The 26,201-nt window shown below is 47.1% G+C and overlaps 1 protein-coding gene across 7 annotated transcripts in view; it reads left to right on the plus strand.

The window, feature by feature from the left end:
- Positions 1 to 635: 635 nt before the first annotated feature.
- The window catches only part of TCF7 (transcription factor 7), a 75,452-nt gene continuing 49,886 nt past the window's right edge, over positions 636 to 26,201 (plus strand). For 5 of the 7 annotated variants that reach the window (XM_076349810.1, XM_076349803.1, XM_076349806.1 and 2 more), the window contains exons 1-3: positions 636 to 906; positions 999 to 1,065; positions 1,467 to 1,576. In XM_076349810.1, coding sequence (XP_076205925.1) covers positions 703 to 906; positions 999 to 1,065; positions 1,467 to 1,576 — 381 coding nt within the window. In that variant the 5' untranslated portion in view covers positions 636 to 702. The remainder of the gene's footprint in view (positions 907 to 998; positions 1,066 to 1,466; positions 1,577 to 26,201) is intronic. The other 2 variants (XM_076349804.1, XM_076349807.1) reach the window with 1 other exon arrangement.

Here is a 26,201-nt window from a genome sequence, read left to right on the forward strand (position 1 = left end):
CGTGTGCGCGCGGTGTGTGCATGTGTGTGTGTGTGCGTGCGCGCGCGTGTGCGCGCGCGCTGTCTGCCTGTGTGTGCGCGCGCCTGTGTGCATGTGTGTGCGTGTGCGCCCGCCCCCCGGCCCCTCCCCGGAGCTGCCAATCACCCGGCGGCCGCTTTGATGTCGGCAGCCCTTGGCCGCCGCGCCGCCGCGCTCGCACACAGGCACCGGGCGCTCCGTGCCTTTGGCCGCCGCCGGCGCCCGCTGCTCCCAGGGAAACTTTCCGGGGCTCGGGGGGGTGGGGGGCGGCACGGCGCGGGGCGGGGGGGGTGGGGGGGGCTGTCGAGCCCGGCATCCCGCGACGCCCGCCCGCAGCCTGCCGAGCCCCCCGCGAGCCGCCGGGGGAGGGAGGGAGGGAGGGGGGGAAGGAAAAGATTTAAGAAGGAAAAACAAGTACAGTTAATTTTTTTTTTAAGAAAGGATTTGCAGGGAATTTGAAAAGGGGAAACAAAATTAAAGGAAAAAGTTTAAAAGTTAAAAAGGAAAGGTGAAAAAAAAAAAACTTGAAAAATTTCAAGAGGGAGCAAATCATTTTTTTTCAAGGGGGGGGGGGAAATTGAGGGAGGAAAAAAAAATAATTGCGAAGGGCTTGATCCGGGCGGCGGAGAACAATACTCGCCGGGAAAGTTGCTGCGCGGCTCGGGAGGGAGCGGCGGGAGGAAAATGCCGCAGCTGGGCAGCGGCGGCGGGGACGACCTGGGGGCCACGGACGAGATGCTGGCCTTCAAGGACGAGGGCGAGCAGGAGGAGAAGATCCCCGAGAACGCCTTCACGGAGCGCGACCTGGCCGACCTCAAGTCCTCGCTGGTGAACGAGTCGGAGGGCAGCGGCAGCCCCGCCGCCGCCGCCGCCGCCGCTGACCCCGAGGTGAGCCGGGCCGCCCGCGCCGCCCCCGCCCCGGCCCCGCGCCCCCCGCCCCGCCACCCCCCGCTCTGCCTCTCTCTCTCCTCCCCATGCAGGCCATCAGGCGTGTGCAGGATCCGCAGAGGGTTTATCAGGAGAAGCTCCCGGACCACATGGATGATGGTTAGTCGCGTCTGTGTGTGTGTGTGCGCGCCCCCGCCCCCATCCCCGGTCCCCGCTGGCCTCCCCCGGCTCGCCCCGTCCAGCCGAGCCGGCCAAGCGCTCGCCAGTCCCGGGGTGGGTGAACCCCCTGGTCCCCGAGCCCGCTGCACTGCAGCCCCTGGGAGTGAGGAATGCCGGCCTGGCTGCCACAGGGGAAAGCTGCTCCTGTCAGCAATGAGGCTTCCCAATGCACCCCCTGTGGGGCCCCGCACCCCCGGGGGACCCTGGCACCCCCACCAACACCCTTTCTGAGTACGGGACAAAAAGACTCCCAAAATGTGCTGTAACCTCTTTGGGGGCGCCCAACAGGCAGAGGAATCACCTGTCGTAAGGCGAATCTTGATGGGGAACTTTAATTTTAGCAGGTATGAAGCATCAGGACCCAGGGATGTATAAAGGATCTGCGTATTCTGGCTACCCTTTCCTAATGCTCTCAGACCCATATCTGCCAAATGGATCTATGTCACCTCTGGTGAGTTCATCCTCTCCTTACGGAGAAGTTTCATGGCCTCTCTCACTGCTGAAGTATGTTGCAGGTATCGTGCAGGCACCTAGACGTGCTTTTTTTTCCTGACAAATTACAGCCCTGTTTCTAAAATGCCTAGGCGCTGTCCTCTCCGAGCTGAAGGGAGAAGGAGTGGGAAGGGGGAAAAATGCTCGGCAGCAAGCGCCTGCTTTGCTCCAGATTTGCTGGAGGAGCTTCTTTTCCAATTGCCCCATCCTCTAGGTTCGCCTTTACTCCGCCAGCAATCAAACCCTAATATCTAATGTAAGGATGCCCCTTCTTTTTTCTGGGTCACAGGCTTTGGAGGTGAGCAGCTTCTGGTGTTCGTGTTCAGGGATGTGTCCCGCAGCTTAACTTTAGTTCGATGTTACCTGCTTGTAAAATGGCCAGGTTTTGGTCTGCCTTTGGTTAGGGCTCTGTCGTGGACGATGGCCCAGAAAGTGGATCTTGTGCTTCTAAAATGGCAATAGAGGTTTTTAGAAAAAGGCTTAATGCTGCTGGAGGGCTATTCCCATCTTCTTCCTGTGAAGTTTTTCCCCCTCAGGTCAAATCAGCTTTAGTAATTCTGTATATTCTAATGTTTGTAAGTTTTGCTATCTGAATAATTAAACTAAAGGCTTCTCTACAAAAGCTGTCTTGTCCCATCACCATCTCTATCAGAACTTCAGAAAATAATGTCACGACACGGCAGCAGATAGTCAGTGCTCGTGTCGCTCCTGGGGAGCCGGCATTGCTGCATTCATTTCAGACGTTATTCTGCATTTGTAGTCGGTAAATGAGAACAGAACATCATTTGGCTTATTTCAGTTTTAGTTTTTAACCTGTAGAGGGATAAGGTTTGAAAGAATATATAATGCCCTCCTTAATTTCAACCATTTGTTCACTCGAGGGGTAGGATGTTAAGCTGGCGTTATGAAAAATTCATGGATTGTGGGGTATGAAACTCAAGTTAAAGTGTGATTAAAATATTGTTCGCTGGAATCGCTGCCGTGGCCTCCCGCCCGACCCTGCTGGCCTGGGCGGCAGAGGGAGGGAGACAGGTCCCTCCGTGAGCCTGCCCGTACCCCCAGCACAGCCCTTCTTGGAGGAGCTGATTTCCCCGGCTGCAGGCTGTTGCAACTTTGCTGAAGTCGGTTTGCAGATATTGAGGATCTGTCCCTAAATTTTGAAGTCTTCCTTCAGTTTACAGCAAGAAAAGATGCGTTTGCAAGGCAGGGCCAATATACGTTGTTGTAATCCAAATCAGCATTTCTTCTGTTGCTTCCTGCCTCGTGTCCCTTCCTCCAGGTACCAGGCATCCCCCTCACCCCTCTAAAATATAAAGTTGCTCTCTTCTTGATACATTTTAAATGATGATACTAAATTTGTCTTACTTAAATGCATTTAGTTTGCTGCCTGGTATAGAATCTGGGTAAATTCAGAGTTACGTTAGCCCGGCAACTATTTGCTGTAGTAGAATATTTCTTTTAATCTTAAAACCTTGTTAGATGGGCAACAAAGTGCAATAGCCTATTTATTAGCAATTAAGCTAAAAAGTAGATTGTGGTTTGTGAATTGCCTTTCGCCTTGATAATGTAATAAAAACCCAAGAGGTTACTGTCGGAGCAACAGACAGGAGTAAATAGACTGTGCAGAACTCGAAGGGGAGAAAACTAAGTAGCAGAGAAGGAATGATCCCGTCCCCTTGAGGGCCACGGAAATCATCCGCTGCCTCAGCCAGCTTTACTTAGGCCTGTTCGAATCCTGCAGTGTTTTACGTTGTGTGCCTTAAAAAGCTGATTTGATGTTTTCAGCTAAAAATCTGTTACCTAACAGACATGGGAAGATTTCTTCCTCAGATAAAGGCCGGTCTTTCACTTTTTCAACTTGGTACAATAGCTATTCCGATACATCTTTCTGGGCAATTCTGTCTTGTATTTATATTGACTGCGCAAAGGTTATCATAGTAAAGTATGTATTGCTCTCATATAGATTTATTGCTGCTGTGTATACTATGTAAAGTGTGGGCTATAATCTGGTGGCTGCTTCCAATAATTGAGGAGGTCAGATCTGTGACCGAAGATTGCAGATACTTAACCATCCATAAAAGTGTGTTTAATTAACACTTTAGCACAAGTAGAGTCGGGGAGGAGGGTTCTGTGAGTGAATGGGATTATGTATCACAGTCATGCATGCTCTTGGTAGTGGAGATTGTATTTTGGTTAATGGGGCTTCCTGGAAATGGTTGTTTGCAGCTAGGATTACTTTCAGAATCTTCAAAAAATAAAAATTAAAAAATTAACCCAGGAGTACTTTGGCAAACTGTCAGGGCTTTACATTTAACTGATTGAAAAATATAATTCGGTTCCCTGAAAGACGAAGGGTGGCCGGCACTGAGGCTGTGGGTTGAACCCCCGCCCTGCAACGCACCATAAAACCACATTTTTTTTTTTTCTGCGGGCTCCCTCCGAACCCCGGCAGGGTGCTGCGAGCGGCGCTGGAGCCGGCCTGGAGGGCCTGCCTGGGTGGGTGTGTCGCTACCGGCATTACTGGTGTGCTGCTTTCCTTTTTTCTTTCTTATTTTCTCAGCAGCATCACTTTTGCTTTGTTTCCCTCAAGGTGGTTGTAGCCCACTAACTGTTACACTGCTCACCCCAGCATCCTGCTAGGCTGTCCGCATCTCCCCAGCCAAAATTGTCTCTTTTTACCAAAACACACCCACTTGTGTTGTTTACATGCTCTGGTGTCGCTCCCAAGTGATGCACTGAACATGTCCGGGTACCTGACATCAGCAGCAGCACCAAGCCCAGCTGATATCCCCAGTGAGCAGCAGGATGCGGCAAGAGCCACCCTGCAGCGGGCTGATCCTGGGCGTTCGGCTCGGTGGGCCACCGTTGCTGCAGGTGGCAAACGCCACTTTAGGGTAATTCAGCTGGAGTGATGCTGGTTTGAGCACGCGCAAGTAGACTCGACTGGCAGCAGAGCTATCAAAGAGAGAAAAGAGGGCTGGGGGGTGGCCAGGGCGCGCAGGTGAAGCTGCTCCTGGAGCTGGGGACAAGGCAGCGGGCTGAGCCCGGGTGTCCTGTGTTTTGGGAGCGTGCTGTGAGCCCCCGTTGGCTGGCCGGGCTGGGGAGGGCACGCTCTCGGTCAAATGTGTTAAGAGCATCTCAGCGCAGACTGTGCATGCATCCGAAATGTTGAAATTTTGCAAGGCACCAGGAGAACCGTTTCTCACCCGGCTCTCGGGTGTCGCGTGCGTGATGGTTCATGACTCTGCTTTGATTCTCCCGACTCTTGCAAAGTCCAGCTTTTCCTAGAGTGGAATATATAGGATTTGCCGGTGAAAAATCTGCAAGAAACTTCCAAAGAAAATTAACAAGTTGAGGAACTGTTTTTCTAAATGAAATATAAAATCATAAAACTATATCCTTTTTTTAAATAGTACAAATGACTTTAAATCAAATTAAGATACATCCTTAGTAAGAACATCAGCCTTTTAGGTGGTTACAAACATTAGAGGTCAGACATGGTCAAACATGTTAACACTTTGATCAGATTAAAATATTTTTCTTGCTACAGTTGTATAATTGAGTTTAGACCTGAGGGGGTTTTCTGAACATTGTTATATCTTGTACCATGTGGTAGTTAAATGGTAGAAGGAGCACTTACAAGTTCCTTTAAGTTCCTTTTGTAAATAGGTTTATAAAATAGGGGAATGAGCTGTGCTGTCCCGTATGTAGGGCACAAGCTCTCCCCACTCCAGTTGATGGGAGAGCTCCCGGAGGAGCTCTTCACACCTTCTGTGCACCTCTGTTGTGTCTAGTGAGCATGTAAGGTGTGTGAAGGCAGAACTAAAATGTTTATATATAAAGCTGAGGCATTGGACTTTCTGTCTGTGTGAGAAGCAGAGGTCCAAGAGCCTCTATTTCTTTGGAAAACAGACACTACCTGATTTTCATAATTATTAAGTTGTCTAACCAGAGCTCACATAGGAGCAGAAGGGTGGTGGTACCTTCCCAAGCTCTACACATCTGAAGTCCGCAAATGAGGTGGCAGGCCTAGGAAATAATGCCGATGTTCGGAGCCTGCTCCCTGCGGTCCGCTGGGCTCCTTGAGCTTGGTTCCCGTTGAGTGGGTTTGGAATGTCCCCTTGGGCAGGGCAAGATGAAAGTGCGGTTACTGCTGGCCTGGGGCCACAGGTCCCAAATGCCTATCATGAGGTCGAAAAGCACGGAGCTGAAAGCCTCCTGCTGCCCTTCGCCGGACAGAAGCTCAAGCAGCAGCAGCTGAGCCCTAGGACACGGCTACCTCTGCTGCAGCCCCCTTCCCCCAAGGCTGCTCCATCCTTTTGCAGGAGGAGGCTGTTGCCCCCACAGCAGTTGGCGGAAGGAAACATGCAGCTCAGCTGCTTCTGCGTAGAAGTCTTTCTGTCCTAGCTTGCCCTATCAGGGCAATAGTTTAGTATTGCTTTTTCCTGTGTCGAGTTCTGATCCTGCTGAAACCAGTGGGAAAACTCCCTGGAGTCGCCTTGTGATGGGGATTTGTCGCTGCTGCATCCCTCTCCAGATGTTGTGCATGGAGGGAGGGCAGCTGCAAGCAAACGGTAGCTCCACGTGTTACCAGAAGTGCCTGCTGCTGTGGGAGAGCAACATCGCTGGCAGCTTCCCAGCCAGGTTCCCTGGCGGCAGGGCTTGCACTACGGGACCTCGCCAGGACAGTACTCTGTCCCCATAAATTGTTATATTCCCGGCAGAAAGCGTTAGGAGTGCGGTGGCTGTTGATGGACGTCCTGGCAGACAGACAGATGAGTAATTTGTTCCCTCCTGACCAGAGCGAATCCACTTCTTCCAGCTCTTCTACCTAGCTTGAAATAGGATAATGGTGAAAATAACTTTTTATATTAAAGCGTAATGTTGGATAGGTGGATGTACCAAGGCACAGGGCTTCCGAGGTCATTTATTGCATGTCTGATTCAGCCTTGGTTCTCCCCCAAGGAAAATTCTTGCGTTAATTTCTGAGTTCATATCACACCCTCAATTTTGAAGCAGAACTTCCCTTTGAAATAAATTAGAGAGTTCTGCTTAAGAAGCAGTGACATGATACAGCACTGCCTGTGTGTGGTCTAATATAACCTTATTTTTAAAATTGTTTGGAATGAAAAAAAGAGAAAGAAAAATGTCACAGGGAAACAAAAGCAAGTTTTATGTAAATCCATGCATGTGAATAAGTGTGCACGTGACCCAGGCAGTTCAATATCGGCTCTCCCACTGGGATTGCTTCGCAGGCTACCCTGGAGCTGGCTTCCCAGGCACGGGATGCTTTGTCAGTGGGGAATTGCTATGAGATTATGTATGGTAAAGGCACCGTTCCTGCCAGCTTCCAACTGTTGCTGTTTGTGAAATGTTATTAGCTCAACCGGTTGAGAATTTGGAGAGAAAAGCAAAATCTAACATCAGCCCAAGCTCCCAAAGCTCATCCATGTTAATGATTAATATTTTTGAAATTTTAACTGTGAAGAACAAAGTGATGTGGGGGTTAGCGGCACACGACATGTCCAAGATGAAAGAACAGAGCTGGTCTGGTATCCAAAGCTGTAACTGAGAGAAGGGGCGAGCGGCAGGAGGGTGGCAAGGAGCTCTGCAACATGCTCTTGCTGCTCGCCGGCAGGACGTGTGTCGCCTCGCAGCTTGCAGTCCCTTTCCTGCAATAATTCTACAGGCACCATTAAATTCCTGCGCTCGGGTGGAAACTCTGAGAAGTCTGTACGGTCGGGTGTGCTGGCATTTGCTCTTCGGAGGTACCCATTCAAGTAACCACGCGTGTGTTCCTGTGCCTAAACAGACATTGCCGACTCAGTAGGGATGACTCTCTGCTCTCAGATCATCTGTGAAGGGCCAGATCCTAATCACAGGCTGAATCCCTCTCTATCTGTAGCGTGATCTGCAAGTGAAGCAGGTTTTCAGGATACGGGTGGTGTGAGCTGCACACCTAAGATTGCAAGCTGGTCCGGACTGTGTGTGTCTGTGTGTACATGACATGATGCTTATTGGTAAAGCACAGCCAAGTGCTGAGAAACATCAACAGTTTTGAGGAAACATCTACACCTTGCCATTAATTTCGCACCCGCAGTTCTTTGTCTGCCCTTTGGCCGTGAGTGATTCAGCGAGACAGAATTTAGCCTTCATTTCGTACGGGTTGGCCTTTGAGCCCCCTCGCTAATTTACCGTAGAGAAGGTGAAGGAAGGACCCATACATCTGTGAGCATTGTGTATGCTCATGGAGAGGCTGTGCTGGACAGGGTGGGTTTGGGTGAACAACAGGCGAGCATGTGCTGCCATTCAGTTACTAAAATCTCCTGCACCATGTGTGAGTCACAGATTCCTCAAGACATCCTCAAGGATTGTCTTCTGTCTGTTGCATTGATTTGAAGAGGGACTAGATGCCAGACATCCCCAGCACTTCCCTCTTGGAGAGGGCATTGCCGCTGAGGGAGCTTCTCCCCATCCCACCCCTCCGAGGCTTTGGGCTGTCCGCAGCCATCACATAATGCCTCTCCTTTCCTTTGCTGCTCATTTCCTTGGTTTCCCATGCCTTTGCTGCTCCAGCTCACTGCTCTTGGTGCCAGGAGATGGCTTACGTCAGCATCTCTCCCAGCCTGATGTGTATATGCTCTTACCTCATCATTTACCAATGGTGGGTGGAGGGCACAGAAGTAGGAGAGTAGGTACAAGTTGCTTCCTGAACTCTTTGCAGAGCCACTGCAGGAGGGGAAAACTTCTCAGCCTGACCAAATCCCAGGCTGGTGCCAAGGTGGGACGTGTGAGTCCCCCTCCACAGGCTCTTTCAGGTGCTATTCTTCCAAATCTCCCTTTAAAAATAGGCTATAACATGATACTTGCTCATTAGTCTCTGTGTCTGGAGGATGAAACAGAGGTTCAGTAGGAGGACGGGTGACTCAGGGGGTTGGTAACAGGATACAGGGCTGTTCGTTTCCTAGTTTCCAGTTTTAATCCAGCTGAATCAGTAAAGACCAAACGCCTGTTCTGTCTGCTGACTTGTCCAGTGGTCTGTCCGGGAGGGCACGGCTCCCTCCGGCCCCCAGGCAGGGCGAGTGTTCCATGGCGTGAATGATGAGATGTCCTGGGAACCTGCAAAGTCTGTACCAAGCCCTCTGCAAATGTCAGCCGAGGTCTTCGTTCTCACCTTGGGACTGCCGGTTCAGCACATGCTGCTGGCTCACAAACCCACCTACTTCATTTCTTAAAGGAAGCGATTGCAACATCATGCGCCTCTGAGCCTTGATAACAGCAGGATCTTTTTCTTGGTCACCTCCCAATGATCTTGGACAAAGAGCTCTCACCTTCACCTCCTTACGGAGCAACTTGTCACTGCTCTGTCCTGTGGCCCTTTTCTCTGATTTTTGCCTTTGGGTCTTTATAATTTATGACCCTTCCCAAAGTTATGAAGGACTATTCCACCACCGCTGCCTCTGTGAAGCTGTTTCACAGAGAAAGTGGAACATTTAGTTAATACTGAGGATGGGGAGGGTTAGCAAAACCTGGCAGAACTAGCGGTACCCATCCAGAGCATCCTGCTGGCTGGAGGCGCTGGGCAAGAGGTCACTGAAGTGGCTTTAAACCACCGCTCCTCTCCCGTCCGCCGCTTCGGTGCTAAACACAGCTCGGCTGCAATGAAAAGAATCTGGTTCATTGTGTTTCACGGGGTCCCAAAATTAGTATTTTGTTAAACAAAACAATAAACTCAACAATGCTGTGGTAAGTTTTCAAAACCAAAGTAAAACTGGATACTAGAATCTAGAGCACTTTTCCCCTCCGGTTATAACAACTTGACATTTGATTAAATGATAGGCAAAAAAAGTCTCAACAGTATCTCCTTTGTTCTATTGAGAATCTGGAACTATAATATACAAAGTGCACGTCTGCCTTGAAAAGCTACACAGTAATCATGGACTGACCAAAAAAAAAAAGACTTTTTTTAAGTGATTCAACTTACACGCTATATGTTGAATTTGTTTTCTGCTGTGGTTTGCTCTGAGGAATAGCATACACGAGCGTGAACAGGTTCTCCTCTGATGGGACTTGCGCAAAAGCAAAATGTGAAAGCCCAAGATCATAAAGTATGCTTGACTCGGCACGAGGGGGACACAATTATAAATACACTTGTGGAAGAAGTGCTGGGGAGATGCTCTTCCCAGCAAAATGCTCCGAAAGGATCAGAAATGTGGAATTTTTATTCTAACACGGAGGAGATGACACTGCAGAGATTGCTTTCATGTTTAGGAAATAAACCATCGTAAGATCTACCACATGAAAATCTGTTCTTAGCACGGAGAGGCTGATGAGTTGGTTCTCGTTACGTGCCGCTGCCCTGGAATTACTGGCGCAGGAGCGGAGGTAGCGAGGAGGAGTTGTCTTCTACAAACCCCGCTTTGTATGACTTTGCCCTAAAAGAAGAAAGGCCGATTCTAACGTGGGAGACAGTGCACAACCCCCGACACGAGCATACCCGAGGTCGAAATTTGGCCTTTGAGCTTTGGCTTCCTGCTATAACTTACAGAGTGTGGCATTGCCAGCTTTGAAATCCGGCTGTCCAAAGGGACGTGCGGATTCAGAAATCCAGGTGACGTTTTGCAGGGTCGCGTCGTGCTGTGCTGAGTATTCCTTTGGGACAGCCAGTGCTGTCACATAGGATAAATTAAAGTATGCATATTAACCTAAATCCAAAACAGAAGCAAGAATGTTAAATAAGGAATAAAATATAAAAAAACCCACCCAAACCTTTTTGTTTAACTTTCTCTGATACAAAGCAATTTCTCCGGGACTGTACACCATATGAAACACATTATAAATGCTCTTGTAAAATCCACATCATTATACCACATGAAAGGCTGGGTCCTAAAAATAGCCATTCAGAGAGGATGCAGGCTAGTAGCAATTTCGGTGATCATGAAATAGTTGTGTTGACATCTCTATGCATGCACACCCACAGAAAGCTTTGACTTTTGAATATTCTTAGCAACGTTTGTGCTTTATGGAATTTTCCACGTTCTGGTCCCATGAATAGTCTCTTACCCGGGGTGTTCCTTTCTGATCTTCTCCCCATGTTTCTAACCCTGATTTCATTGAGAAAATGGGTAAATTTTTTTTTTTTAATTTTACATGAAACTCTTTCCTTGCTATCAGTTTGACAGTTGACAGTATCAGTTATATTTCCCTGTCTCCTATCAATGGAAATATTTTCTTTTCCCTTCAGTAGACGCGCACATCCCTGATATTTTGGAGGGCTAACTGTCAAAATGTAAACCTAGAGCATTAGATGATAACACGAGGAGCTGCCACATCTACCCGGCCTCTGTATCTGCGGTAGTATTCAAAAGAAAGTAAATGAAATCTACAGTAATTATACAGTAATGTATCCACAACAAAAAAATTTCTTCCTCGTCCCAGTGATCAGAACTTGGCTTTTGTTTTGAAATATGAAAGGATGCAGCCTCCTGCCTTTGGTGTGTTTGCAGCAAAGCCCTGGCTGGGATAAACTGCCATAGCTCTGGGATAGACAACAGAGTCCTGCCAATTGATATCACTGGAGATCTCTTTGAAGAGCTCATCAGATTTTATTTTATTACTGTTGTGTTTTGGTTTTAGCTTGTTATTTGTTTGAAATCATTACTATAGGGATAGTTTTCAGAAAAACGTTTGAATCTTCAGTGCTGATCTCTTGTTTGCATTTTTCTTTTGTAAGTAGAGATGGGGATGCTGGAGACGTACACCCTCAAACACGAGGATGTCTGAAGGTTGTGGTTTAAGTCTGTCCAGGGTTTTAAGTGTGTGGCCCCTCTAAAGCCAGTTGGAAACAGCCTGTTTCCTCAAAATGAGTTTGCTTTTGGAATTGGAGCAAAATCTTTGGAGATAGCAAATGAAATAATAGGGTGTTGAAGAAAATGACATTGCTTCTTAAATAGCTGGCATGAAAATCATTAAGTCTGAAGTTTCATTCAAATCAGAAGTAGCTGTGGTTGTAATGGGGCAGGACACAAACTCTTCAAGCAGTGCAATTCAGAGTGATTCACTCTGAGACTTGCCGTCGTTCTCCAGGTTGTTTTAACTTAAGGGCAGCTCTTGTCCCTTGTCCAGCTCTGGAGTCCTTTTCCCATGGAAACAGGCTCTCAAGTTTTCAGATCGATCAGTTGAATTCCTGCAGGCTGTTAGCAACTTTGAAGAATGAAATGCTGTAAAATGACATCACAGAAATGTGTTTGCTGTTGCTAATTTAGCTCCGTAAAGCAGCTGGACAGGGGGAGGTGGGAACACCTTGACAAGGCAATAATTTTATCTAAACCTCATAGAGTAAATGCATTCATTTCTAAATGCAGTCGGCAGTAATTTAAGGATAGATTTCCAACTAAGTGCTAAGAAACGTTGGCTCATGTTGGCATACGTGCTCTGTGTAATGCAACAGATACTGATGTTTAGAAAAAGCCAAAAAGTTTTTGAACGCTTCCGGCTTGAAGTTAACATCATGCCTAAGTCCTTTTGTGTTTTCTGTAATTAATTTGATGGCTGAAACCAGGGTTATATCTGGTAATGTAAGTTTTTTGCTATCTGGTGAACACTGTGCTTTTCCTGCTAGGAGCAGAATTTAGGTAAAAACACTAAATGTGTGCTGGCTGGGACTTCTGACAGCACTTGAACAAGAGTTGTTGTAGAGAAAATTTAATTTCCTCACTCAAGAGGACAGAAAATTACCTAATATGTCAGTGCCAGTTGCTTGGTTATTGACATTTACTGGAAATAGTATATAACTACATGCATATATTTAAACTTTGCAAAATGAAGTGTTTTAAATAATATACTATTTGTACAGATCTAGTACGTGGATCTGCATATAAATGCATACTGAGGGATGAGGCAGGCTGCAGTGAATCCCTGAAAGATCAGCTTGTGTATCCAAAAGCATCACTCTTCATCCAAATTTGCTTCTAAAAACAGCGCCGTGGTAAATGGCTGACTCCTGGGCGGGTGCGTTGCTGTTTGCCGTGGGTGGGAGCTGCCTCGCTCCTGCCTGCGCCCTGGGAGTTCGTTTGATACGGAGCCGAACGATCCTCTTACCGGAGAGCGCCAGGTGCCGTGTCAGACGCATGTAAATAGTCAAATAAACAGACTTTAGTAACACCAGTTGTTTATGTGTTAACACAGGATGTTCTCAAAATCAGGTAAGAAGTGAGGCATGTTACCAAGTTTTATAGCAGAGGAACTGGATAGTCTTGTAACTGCCATGCAGGGCTGCGGCGGAGGAAGCGTGGTTTTATCCCAGCTTCTGCTCCCAGTCCCCCGGGAGCTTGTTTTTCCGTGACTCAGTTTCCCCCAGGAGCGTTTTGAAGCTTTATCGTTTCATGTGTAAGCGATGTTTGGAGAGCACTGCAGGGAGAGCCACGTCGATACTGAAAAAAAACATAAAATCCAACACAGGCTGCTGTGAGAGGGGATGTTTCAGAAACAATCAGAGAAGGACTAGCCAAAAAAAGTAAGCTGTGCTGCTTATTAGACCATTTACTTCAAGATATTAAACAAATTGCAATTTCATAATCTTTTAGCAAGTTGCAGGTGGCCCTAAAACCACAACTCCTTCAAGGCGGTTGGCATCTTTTCTTGCTTTAGAAACAAATCACTTTTTCAGCCGAAACGGTAATTTCATAGAGTGGCATTAGTTGGATGGGCACGATGACTGGATGGTCCAACACGTTGTCTCAAATACACATGCCGTACAAATCAGCACTATTAAACCGAGGACAAAATGTCATGTCTTATTTACCCACTTGTAATATGCTGATGAGAACAACCTCCAGGATTGCACGGCGTAGTTTTTGGACACATGTACCAAACCCCTGGATGCATAATTCAAATTCCTTGTCATGAAGAATGAGTCTATTTATCTTGGAACCTTTTTTACTTAAACAGTAATCTCTAGGAAATCATTTGTTAACAGTAGTTAGCTGCCAGTTTGTCAGTTAATGGCTTGAGGCAAAGTCAGAAGCGAATCAAATCTTTTCCAGGGAGATGCTGCTGTCGCATGTGGTGCAGAAAGGTTTATAACAGAAAGCATTAGAGGAGGCAGTCAGATGAGTTCAGTCCAACTTTTAGAAACACGAGGAAACTCAGCATGATGGGGTAGAGACAGCCGTTTTGCTAGTGCATCCATTTGTAAAATATTAAAGCCATCAGTCGTGCCCATGTCAACTTCTAAGCCTAAATTTTCCTTACTGGAGGCTCCAGGTGTGAGCGCGCGGAGGCCAAAACCACATGTGTTCGCCGTGGCTGGGGCTCTGCCTCGCGCCCCGGGCATCTCCGCATCCCGGGCATCTCTGCACCCCTGGTGCAGGGGCAGCCGGGTGGGAGAGCCGGGGTGCAGCCCTCCCAGCTCAGCCGGGGTGCCGTGGGGTGTCTGCCAGGGCAGCAGAGTCCTCCAGCTCTCAGACGTTATCATTTCTCTATAAAAGTCTAGCAGCGAGTTTCAGTTAGGTAATGAGAGTTATCTGATTTCTCTTTAATCTGAGCAGCATCGCTACAGCGTGATAACCTCGACTCGCTGTTTATCTCGTTCTGGGTGCTGCAGGGAGAGAAGTGGCAAGAACGGGTGAAAATTCGCTGGAAAATGAGCTGAGGAAAGTCGTCCTAATCTATACCAAATCCCTCCTTCTTGCAGCAGAAGCGGGTGAGAAATAACTGCCCCGAGTAGAAAGTCTCCCATGAAGCCACAAAATCCAGCTGAAGTAAATACCACTTCCCTGCAGCATTATCTCCCACTCCGTGCAGTCTACCCACAGAGGATGGTAGGGTGTAGGAACTGGCAGGGGATTAATGGCAGCCCGGTTCATAAAAAATTCTGCTGCCAGAAGGACGTGGGACCCAGACAGAAGTAAAGAGGGGCTGGTTCACTCTGCAGATGCCCCCAAGTGCTATTTGTCTGAGAGCAGATTTTCCCACAGATCTTTGGCCTTCATATTATTTGAAGAACCCCCTCTGCAGCTGCAATCCTTCCCTCCCCCGAGGGAAAAACAGGGTGGTAACTTTGTGAACTGAATGGTGTGGAGGTTTAGGAGTACTGCCATGGGAGGGGAAGATTTGGCTCATTAGCGTGGAACATTGTGTTGCCAGGAACAGAGTTTTGGGGCAGAACTAATAACATGGAAGCAGATGCAGTCAGCTTTTATTAAACTGGTTTGTAGATGACTTTAAGTAGGCAACAGTTGTATCTGGGGCTTTCCTTGCGAAAGGCAGAATGGCAGACCCCAGCAGCAGAGCCTGGCTTAGATGCTGGCTAACAAGTACAGAGAAGCCAACCAAATCTCTGGATGTAAGGAAAAAATTCTCCCAAATGTATTTAAAAAACAAAAAACAACAAAAGACTTTGTGGTTGTGTTACATTCTTTAGACTCTTACAGTCCACACATCTCACTTGGAGCAAGGAACAGCTGTAGAGTCATAGAGTTTATAGTCTGAAGGACCCAACGTTATATCATCTCCTCTTTACCATGGCGTATCATCTCCTCTATGCCATGGACTCCTGAATTTCACTCAGTTACCCCAATAGCTGGATGTACCATTAACTGCTTGACAGTGCATTACAGGTAGGGATGGATAAATTAATCTCCAAGCCAGGTTTTGAAGCACTTCTCCCTTGAACCACCCTTTCCGTAGTGCTAATTAACTCCATAGTGCTTATCTGCGTCGGTGATGGTCGGATGCCATTTCCTGACACATGGCATTCCACGGTCACCAGTAACGATGGGTTGAACTCACTCTGTAATTGCCTTACCCGAGCACACAGGTTGGAATGACCATCAGCCAAATACAAATTGCCCACCTCAGCCAGCTACCAGAATCGAGCAAGGCCATTGATACCTCCGAGAAGTCACCACAAAGACCATCCATCCCTCTGCCAGACCCAGCAATGACTATTGCTGTGCGTCCTTACAATGTCCTTCTGGTCCTTCACCGCCTCCGTGCAGCCTGGACTAACCGTCTGGCTTTCATGAGAGTGTCGGGAATGATCAGCCCCCATCAACGCAGCCAAGCCAGCAAACCTCTGTAGAGGTGCCCATTGGATTTCTGGCATCTCCATAGATGTCCATTAGCTGTCACCTCCTTCCGCACCAACTCCAGCCACCATTTTGTAGAGCAAAGAGCACTGTCCAGAAACCCTTTCTCTGCTCTACGCATCCAAGAGCAGCCTGGCATATGCACCAGGTCTTCACTGATGTGCTCCTCGCAGCCTCGTTGTCCCGGGCTGGCTGAATAAGGCACGAAGAATCCCATTTGAATGCTGTACTCCATCCTACCTTTGTTGTGCAATACTTTTTTCTCAGGCAGTTTCTAATCTAGAGATTTTCTGGGATCTGTGCGTGGCATGAAGGGAAGTCTCCTCATCACCTCGGGTTCTGTCTTTCAGTACCAAGTGTTTAAGACATAATTCTAGGCGTGCAGGGCTTGCTTTCTCTTTGTGTCTCCTTTGCTGTTGCTTTCATTTACTAACATGTTGAACTTCAAAGTCTATTCTTTCTCCTTCCTAATTTTTATGGAAAAAATGGTCTGAACCCCATTTGCATTTCCTCCCTGAGGATACTGGCAATCCTTAATCCTATATATTAAAGAATCTCAGTTTTCCCAGCAGCCTTTTATTCTGGGACTACTCTTCCACTCTGTTTTCTCCTTGAAATTCTCTCCTGTGGTTCAAAATTGCTCTTCATGGTGCCCCTGACCACTGTTGCTTTCTGTTATGAGCTATTTGCACGGATGTTTGATCACTTTTAAGTCCTTTTCCCTTCCCATCCTGTCCTTTGCAGGTAATTTGTACAGGTTTCGTGCTCATGGCCGTAGGTGCATGTTTGTCCTCGGTGGTTGCAGCACAGGCCCATGTGCTCTGCAACCTGCTGATCTCCAGGGACCTGCTGAAATAACTATTTTTAGAGCCAAGAGATAGCAGGATGAAAGCACATACGGTGAATAACTGGGTGCTAGTTTATTAGCGTGATTTTAATCTCACACCGATGGGCTCCATATTCCAGTCAAGGACATGGCTCCTGGTGACTGCTGGCATTGACCTGCTTGAGAAGCAATTGCCATCCTTCCCCAGCTGCGATGCGGGATGGCACCGGGGGGACCCCGCCTGCCTGTCCCTTGTCCCTCTCCCAGCTTCCATGCAGGGACCATGGCAATTCCCCCTGTGCTCCCCAGCTCGTGGGAGCTATGGGAAGTAGGTAGGGTGCCAGCTGGGCTGGCCATGCGGATCCAGGGGTTTAGATCACGCAAACCTAGTGTTCTCTCCTACAAGTCATTCTCAGCTATGTACTCGGGTAATTAGCATGTGCATAAACACTTTGTAATCTTGTGATCATGGCTTGCAGATTAGCTCTTTTGCCAGCTTTGCGATTTCTTTGCCAGTTTTAGTTTTAATTGCAAATCCATTACTGCCAGCTCCCTTGCATATTGTAGCAATAGGCAAATTAAAACACTTGGACACAGTTGGGCGGGTTTCAGTTAAGAAATTAATTGTTACTGCCAACCAGTGCTTTTTAATGTGAGGGTGGCATTTGAGCTTGTTTTTGAGGGCATAATCTCCGAGACTTTCTTTTTTCCCTTCTCCTCCCCCCTCCCCAGACTGCGTTGCCCTGTTGAGCAGCTCCACAGATGGCATGAAGCAAATGCTTGCCTCTTTGATCTCCTAGTCAAGAAATTTGGAAGTCGTTCTGAATTTATGAGAATCCTGTCTGAAATAAATCTGTCTGTGCACAGGGCCACACTAAGTCAACCCAGAGCTGCAGGCACGGCTCACCTGAACCTCCCGGGGAAGCGCAGGATTACATCCCACAGGAGCATCGTGTGATGCTGTAGCGATAAAGAGAAGCTTCATGCATATTGTTGAACATGAAAAAGTCTAGACAATCTACAATTTACCAGTCGGGGTAATTGGCTAAAGGCTTAATCCGCCCTGATAATCCAGTAATGGTATTGTTGGCAGGACATTGATGTAAATACCACTCAGCAGCCCTGGCAGCCGCTGTCTCCTGTGATTGCTGCTGTTCCCGGTTCCCTTTCCACAGTCGCTAGGGCTGATGGGGAATTTTCAGAGTTCTGCAAACTTCTTGTCTGCGGTATTTTTCAAAAACTGCCCGTGCTCGGTTGGTGTTTTTCACTCCATTTGTTGAATAGGTAACATTCTTCACCAGGTCAGAATTTTCACAAAAACATTCATTGAGAATATCTTTTTTTTTTTTCCTGATGTACTTTTTTTCCCTGATCTATATTTCACATAGCTGTTTCCAGCCTCCTGATGCTACTGTCGCACAGCCTCCCATCGCCCTTCAATACAAATAGCATCTGGTTTTGCAGCGGACCTGTGCCAACGCTGTAAGCTGCCTGCCACCTTGTGTGTCACCTCCAAACCTGGTGGCATTCACTGACGCTTCGGTGGCATCTCTCTGCATGAGCCCGAGCCCTCACGTGCCAGCAGCGTGGCTGGGGCTCCAAACACTGGCGGGGCACTTCTGAGGTCAATGAGCTGAGCAGGCTTTTCAAAATAACCTACCCCCCCATTTTGCAGGGCTATTTTTAATGCATGTCCATTTGCCCCATGGGGACAAAGGAGGGGGAGCCGGGGCACACGGGCTGTAGCAGCAGCAGATGCAGGGAAGGACGGATGGACGAGTCCCCACTCCAGACGTGGGTCTCTCACCGCTGCAGCGTTTCATCCCTGCGTGCTGCCTTTCATGGCCTGTTGATGTATTAGAGCGTGGCTGGGCTTTGAACACGGCTGTCTAAAATTACTGTCTAATTGTGCATGAAGCCAGTTGATAGAATCACCTATCCCATTCCTGTTACTTTATTCTCTTTAACTCATTCCCTCCACTTACCTGTATTCAGCTGGCTTTACAGCTGAAGGGCTCTGGTCCTATAAGCCTGTACAGCACCAAGCACAAATGAATCCTGCCGGGTACAGGAGTCTTCAGGAATTAATTTATAATAGGGTCATATTTGGTCACTGAACAGCTGCTTGGTTGTTTCTGATTGCTGATCTTGCACGTTTAGTCCAGGGACTAAGAGCCAAGTTAGTTTTTTCTTTCTGTGCATCACCACCAAATCATGCCCTGAGTATTGCCTGTACAACTCCCCTGCCTTCACTGAGGTTGTGGACGTGTAATTGATTGGCACTCGGCAAACAACTCCCCTGATGACCGAAGCAGAAACAGCCTGGGAATTACTTTTCTGCAGCGGGGTTGACTCTGCGCTGCCAGCAGAAGTGTTAAAAAACCCATAAATAATAATATATATAAACTTACTTTGGTCACTGAAACCAGCTGAGATGGCTGCAAATCCTTGACAGCATTTTTAAGGCAGCCTGTAATGGCTTTTTTGAACATTGCTGCTTTTTTCTGAAAACAATGGAAGAAGCACAGTTCCACTGCAAACAAAACCTGAACATGCTCTAACTTACATGCGAAATATCAAAGAGTGCTTATCCAGTACACATTACCACCCTTCCGTTTTACAGCAAACACCTCGTCACAGCCGAGAGACTTCGGGAAAACTATATATAGTGTATTCGGCCAAATGTCACCCTTGTAATTATCCCGTAGCTCTGGCTCCACGATGTTGCGGCTAACAAATCCAACTTTAATTGTTCGTGATCTCTATCGGAGCAGACATCGGGTTTGAGTTCAGCTGGTACCGAGTCAGGAGGAATAAACATGAACCTACAGTAAGATCAAAGCAGCTGAGAGGTGCGCATGTGCTAATAATAATAGCTTATGAAAGCTCATATTTTCCTTCAACAACATCCTGTCATTTGTGTATTAGCTTTGAAAAGGGTAAAAAAAAAATTCAGTGTAATTTACTTCAGCAAAAAATGAGATAAGGCAGATACTTGATTGCAGCAGCTCATGTGTGGTTTGCTGCGAGGATTGTACATGCGCCGCGTCCTCCAGCGCATGTGTGCGTCGAGTGTGCAGAGGCTGAGCTGGCTGTGACCAAAGTACCATTGTTATCTGATTTTTATATACAGTCTGTGACAATGTGATGCAGAAAGGAGGATGAGGTAAACAGTCTCAAAGTCGGTAACCGCATCCACACCTGGTGCACCTCGATAAAATGTCTGTAAACAGTTTGTATAGAGTGAGGTTACGGCAAGGCTGAGGACGTCTAACGGCTCCTGGCGACCCAGGCAAGCACAGGGAGAGAAACACAGAGTTTTGGGGATGGCGTTTCTGTTGGGGAGGAATCGCCTGGGGGGAGCCGGTGTAATTAAAATCGGGATTTTGCCCTTCTGCGACTGTATGCCGTGGCTCCACAGGTCGGCTTTCCAGGCAGCGTGTGGGATGAGCAGAGCGTGGTCAGGGTGGCCATTCCCAGGGAGATGCTTTGGGACAGCTCAGCCCGCGCGGGGTCAGACAACAGTGATTTCCCCTCCACATGGCATGCCCTACTTAGGAAGCGCTGGTCAGCCCTCGAAATTGGGCACAACGCTGACCATTTCCTCTGTCCTCTTACTTCAAATTTTCACTATCAGCTTTTTAATCTAGTGCAGCGGCTTAAACCTCCGGCAGGGTTTTGCCCTGCCTGACACCGGGATGCCCGACGGGCTGTGGGGGATCGGGACCCGAGAAACCGCAGGAGGAGAGCTGTGATGGGTGATGCTGGCCGCCGGGAAGGAGACAGCGTGTATTTTGAATTCGTCTTTCACATTGCATGCTGTGGTTGTTGACATTCGGTTGTGCCTGTAGTTCTCTCTGCAAGCAGGAAAGGGTTTGGGGTTTTGGTGAAGGGGAGGAAGGCTGACAATAAAAGGTGACAAAGTGGCCCACTAAGTACCGAAAATGGGCTGGTTGAGGAAGGAGAAGGTTGTGTAGAAAGAAAACCGAGGGGAAGAGGACAAACAGGAGCAGGTACAGGCATGGCTGCAAACTTTCTGCTCTTTCTGCGCAGGCGCTGTGTCTTTAGGTACTGCCGGCTCCCTGGGCAAGGTGTGACGATGGCCATAGGGTGATAATAACAGTGAGCAATTGCTGCGCTGGGAAGGCGTTTTTCAGGGTTGCAAGGCTGAGCTAGTCTATCCAAAGTCTGCAGCGGCAGAATCACAGCAAACAGGGACTCGTTAGAAAGTAGAGCAAATAATAATGATCCATCTGTTTAATGCAGCTGAAAGGCATACTTCAAAGATAGCGTTATCCTAAAAAAGCCCAAGTATAGAAGGGAATATACTTGATCACGGCTTCCAAGTTGTGATGGTAGTGTTGTAAGTAGGTCAGCAAACGGTAATATTTAAATTAACTCCTCTTTCTGGCAACTAGATGGGAATGTAGGTCTGGAAATGGGTAGATGTAGATTCTCTTCCCAGCTCTGCACTCTGACAAGTCACTTCATCTCCTCGTGCCTAAGGGAAGAATACACCTTTGGGCTCTGCCCAGTAATCATCAGCCAAATGCTTCCCCACCTATCTAAAGGGTTTTAGAATATGTGATTGAAAAGTGCAAAGTGTTATTAACATTGAATTAATGTCTGCCATTACAATATGTAATGGAGTATTTCTGCACACACCCCATTTCCTCCTGCTCAAATGTTTTGTCAGACGAGTCCAAGTGTTTACCAGCTTTATAGCTGGCCTAAAAAGCTACAGCGAGCTGTAGCTGCTGGTAGCTAGTGGAGCTGCTGGGCTTGTTTGCCAGATAGGATATTTTGGGCACGGGAGCTGGCAGCAGAGCAGAGCCGCTGGCACGCAGCCGTGGCCCCAGTTTTTGGCAGCAGGGTTGGGGTGGCCGGGCTGCCCCATCGCCAGCCGCCCCGGAGCTCTCGGGTACATCTCGTGTGAAGCCTGCATGCCCGTAGCACCGTACCGGAAGGCAAGGTGCCTTTGCCACGGGATGCACGGTGGGGTGCAGATGTGCCATGCTTCCTGCTGGGGGTGGAGAGGACCGGGCTGGTCTGAAAGCAGGGGGGGATGCGCTGCCGGAGCACCTCCCTTCACCTCTTTTCTGGGAGCTGAGAGTCGCAGCCCTCCCACCGCCTGCACTTCATCAGCCGACAGCAGCATCCGCGCTTACCCGGGCAGCGCAACAACACCCTGTGCAAATTGCTTTAATTTCTACCTTCTCTAAATACATTGATTTTCTCTATGCAAATGACGGCTGCATGTTTTTTGACCCACAGCTGAATTTAAGGATATAAACCTGGACCTTTCAAGGCAGCGTTCCTCTTTTTCGGTCGTCAGCTCATCCCATCAGACAGAAATTCCCTGCCTGCCTGTTGCTCTCACCCATCAGTGTTTGGTTCACACACAAGCACCCGGCAGCCCTGCCTTGCACCCTGTGCAGACATTTCACTTATTTTCTAAAATATCTTAGCGCATGGTGTGGGTTACTGTCTAGACTGCATCACTTGAACCAAATGTATTCACTAATGTAATATATTATTAGGGCTCACTAAAAGTAACAAAGTACATTTCTTTGTTCACCCCTTAATTGTTTGTTCATTAGCTTGCTTGCTGATTCATAAAATATGAAAACCTCCAATAGGGTATCTAGTCACTAGTGCAGATTAGCTAGTTTCTAATGTACATAAATAAATTATAACCCTGCATTTACAATTTGCCTTTAGTACAAGCGCTGCGCAGAAGTGCTTTATCTCATCAGGAAAGAATTGGATCTGCTGCTATGCACACAAAATGACAAGTAAAGGCAGAAGCTGGGAGTGCTGTATCCTACACTTGCAAAACACGTTAGTGGCAAAAATGATCTCTTTGCTGGTGGGTAATCTGTTTTCTCTAGCTTCGAAGCTGGAATGACATCCTTGGATACCTACCTTTGTAGCTAGGGCTGGATGTTCAGCTGCAGTGAATTGGCATGGGCATGGTCTGCGTACTGTCAGCAGTTGGGAAAGCCCTGAAGCTTTCCTTATCCCGGGGCTCCATGTTTTCCCCTGGTTTCTGTGGTCCAGTTTTGCTCTTTCTCTCCAGCAGCAGCTCTTCCTACTTTTTGGCTATTCTTTTTGCTTATGATATTATTCCCAAAAAGAGCCGTGTCCTCAGATTCCTCAGAAGCTTACTTCCAGGTAAGATGTGCCCATGTGCAAGACTTCCAGAGGATCTAAGATCATCTTTTTACGGTGTGTTTTTTCTAGCCTACAGATTCTGTGGCAGGGAGTGTAATTCTCTAATACAATTCAGAGATATAATTCTTCACTCCTTTCTATACCACAGTTAACATGCTCATCACAAAGGGTATCATTCTCTAAAAATAGTGTAGGTTTTTAGATAAAATTCTGAAGGTGGCTGTTTAATGTCTGCGTATTTTATTGGTTTAATCCCTTTTCAGTTCTGTAATTCTCTAAAATAATGAATACAGGCTATCTGGGATAAGCTTGTGATACAAGTTGCAGCTTACACTGCACAACCAGGCTACAAGAGAGGGTTGCAGTAGTGCAGCTTCACCATCAGGGGGTAAGGGTCCCACAGAGAGAGGACCGAAGTCCAAGCAGCACAACCTATATATTAGTTATTAAAAACTCAGGTCTTGTCTGATTTGTATGGACACTAAAGATTTATGGCCATCAATGCCTGGTGTTACTAAATTGATGGTTACTGCCCCTTCCATGGGCAACATTCCCAAAGCCTTTGCTGTGCGTAAGGCTCAAACCTGCAGATGCTCACGTAGGTAAATATGATTTCACACATATGGATGGTCTTGTCAAAACCAGCCTGACAATTTGTGCATAAAATTATTTGTATGTATATGTATTTGCAAGCGTTGGATTTATACATGCAAGATCAAGGACTTAGTTTGTAAATTTTTTTGTTTTGATACATAAAAGCTTTGTTGACTGGGTATTCAGAGGTCTCTGCTGCATAAGTCCTGTTGAATTTCAATAGCAACCACTCATACGCCTCTCTTGAGCACACATAGGTGTTCATAACATTTTAAAACTTATGATAAACTGAAGGATATTCCAGCAGGTCAGCTCCCTGTAAGATGCCACATTTCAAATGCTGTGTTGCCAGCAATTTAGACTCAAAAAAATTTGCACATTTCATACAGAATGAAGTATAGACTTCTTTCTCAGCCTCTTTCAATGGAATTGATTAAACAAAGATTAGGATGATGTGGGGTTCATATCTTTGGTTATTTTACCTCAGTACTATACCATTACTTTAACTGACTTTACCTCAAAGCCTGTCAAACTTCCTTTCCTTTGCTAAATTAGCTTGTGAATTCTCCACTTGCTCACATGCCTGACACCTCTACCTCTGACAGACGTGGAAGAAACCTGCCCCGAGTGCCATCATTGTTTTCATTATCATTACATGTCCGAAATGTTCCCAGGTGATAACCCTGGTGCACCTCATCGCTGCAACGGGCCAAAGCTCTTCTTGACGTGCTGCAAACTGGCACTTGGGAGGGGACTTCATCAACAGGCAGAGAAGAGAAAGCTAAATCCCAGTCCTGAAGACATTTTAGGACCTCCGTGGTATCAAAAGGGATCATTTTTCTTGCCGTTTTGAATTTGAAAATCCTAAGGCATGACTCATGTGGTCTGGGAGCTGGCAGGGCTTACGGTGCATTCTCCAGATTCACCAGGAGCCTGCAATCTGCAGTGCACTAAGTGTAGGGCAGTTAGATCATCAAACTAAATGAAATCTTGCTTGGGAAAGTCGGGGGCGCCTTTCCCCCCAGTTTGACTCTGTCCACATTTCAAATGGGTTTTTTCTTGCTTGATCAATCACGTATTTCTGTCATTTTGTCAGTATTGTGCTTCAACAATAAAAGGGAATTAGTTCTAGGTAATTAACCCACAAATCTATAATCTCATTTATGAAGGAAAAATACAGAAGTAGTAAAATCTCATGTCCTGCTGTTGGAGCCAACCAGTATGTGATGCTGCAAAGGCCTGCAAAACGACTCCGACCAGCGTCATTCAGAAATTCTCTTTCATCTTCATCTCATTCTGCTTGAATTTCTTCATTTAATTGTTGAAATCATTGGCTGCGCTTGTGTTCTTACATTTTTGGTTTCCCGTGTGTGTAATGCTATCCAGGTCTCTTTGCAGATGACCAGATTAGGTGAAAGAAAATGAATTATGCTTATTTCTGTGCTTTAGGTGTTTTTTCATGTGTACTGCCCTATGCAAAACAAGGAATATGATTCTTTAATGTTTTCTTTAGATCCTAACTCTAATCCAGCCTCCCCAGCTCCACCTGAGTTACATGTGAACGTAGTTTTCTTCGCTGTACAATTTTTCTACATCACTGAAGGTAAAGGTTCTTGCTAAAGAGGTAGAAAGCTCTAGATCAACATCTCTTCTTTCAGGTTGCAAACGTCATTACTTTTTCTGTCCATTCAGTTCTCTGCCTCCCTCTTGGTGCTAGGAGTAACTGTGGTGCTGAGATTTTCTGTTGGCTGAGTTTTTGTGACCATCAGAAATTGATTTCAAAGGCCACCACACAGCTCCTTGAAGAGGACAACTTTCATTCGCTGCTGGTCCTGTCCGAATTCAGGACAACAACTGTAAGGCAAAATATTTTACTACAGATACCAAGAGTTTTAAAGTCCTCAAGCAAGCTTGCATTTAAAAGGAAGAATTGCTAAATTCAACATACATAATTGACGTATAATTTGAAATAATAGCTTTACAGGAGTGTCTGCATAGAATTTGACCTATATATTCCTTAGAATTGGTGACCATGTGGAGGAAGGAGAGAGCTTGACCCAGCTTGACATTCAGATCCCAGAGGAAGGTTGCATGACTAACATTAAAAAACCAGCCATTTAATGTCAGTCTTGGAATTGCATCATGAAATCACAAGCTAACAACCATGGAACCCAATTTGGGCATTTTTTGGAGCCATTTACTGATGCTCATCCACCTGAACTAAGAAAAAAGAGTTTACTTTCTTTTGGAAAGCAACTGTAAATGTATCTCCTTTTGACCACTTCACTTTGTTAAGAGCACCTCTTCTGCAGTTGAAGAGGACTTCAGATGTACCTTTGACTCACACTATTGCCAGGTGGTGGTGATCCTGCTTTTTCAAAATCTCACAAACCACTCCGTATTATTTCATTGACATTCCGCTGGCAGAAAGGCCTCTAAGGTTTTAGAGACTTGAATGGAGGCAGGTGCCTTTTTTGTCCTCCAGCCTTCCCAGAAAATCTAGAGCTGCTGTGGGATTTCCCCAGTCCTCAGAGGAATTCCCCCCTTGGGGGAAGATACAGGTCAGGGTGGCAGTGGGGGTATTTATTTGCATCTTCCTGGGGCAGAGGACTGTGTCTCCAGCACATCCTTCTCCTGCATCCCTGTGCCACCTGGTGCTGAGCCCTTGCTCCCCGGCTGCATCCCCGGGCCACTCTGTCCTCTCTGTTTTCCCATTCCTGGCGCGGTGTCAGCAGGTAGATCACACATGAAGGGATGAGGTGCAGCAGCACAGTGGTGCTTACAAAACAGGGAATTAATCCAGTGACACCAATATCCCGCGTACCAAACTCCCAGGGGAGCTCATGAGGTCAGTGCCTGAGGACAGCAGCATCCTCAGGTACCGCGCTGGGGTTCTGCTG

This window comes from Aptenodytes patagonicus, chromosome 12 (genome assembly GCF_965638725.1).
Source record: "Aptenodytes patagonicus chromosome 12, bAptPat1.pri.cur, whole genome shotgun sequence".
NCBI classification, from domain to species: domain Eukaryota; kingdom Metazoa; phylum Chordata; class Aves; order Sphenisciformes; family Spheniscidae; genus Aptenodytes; species Aptenodytes patagonicus.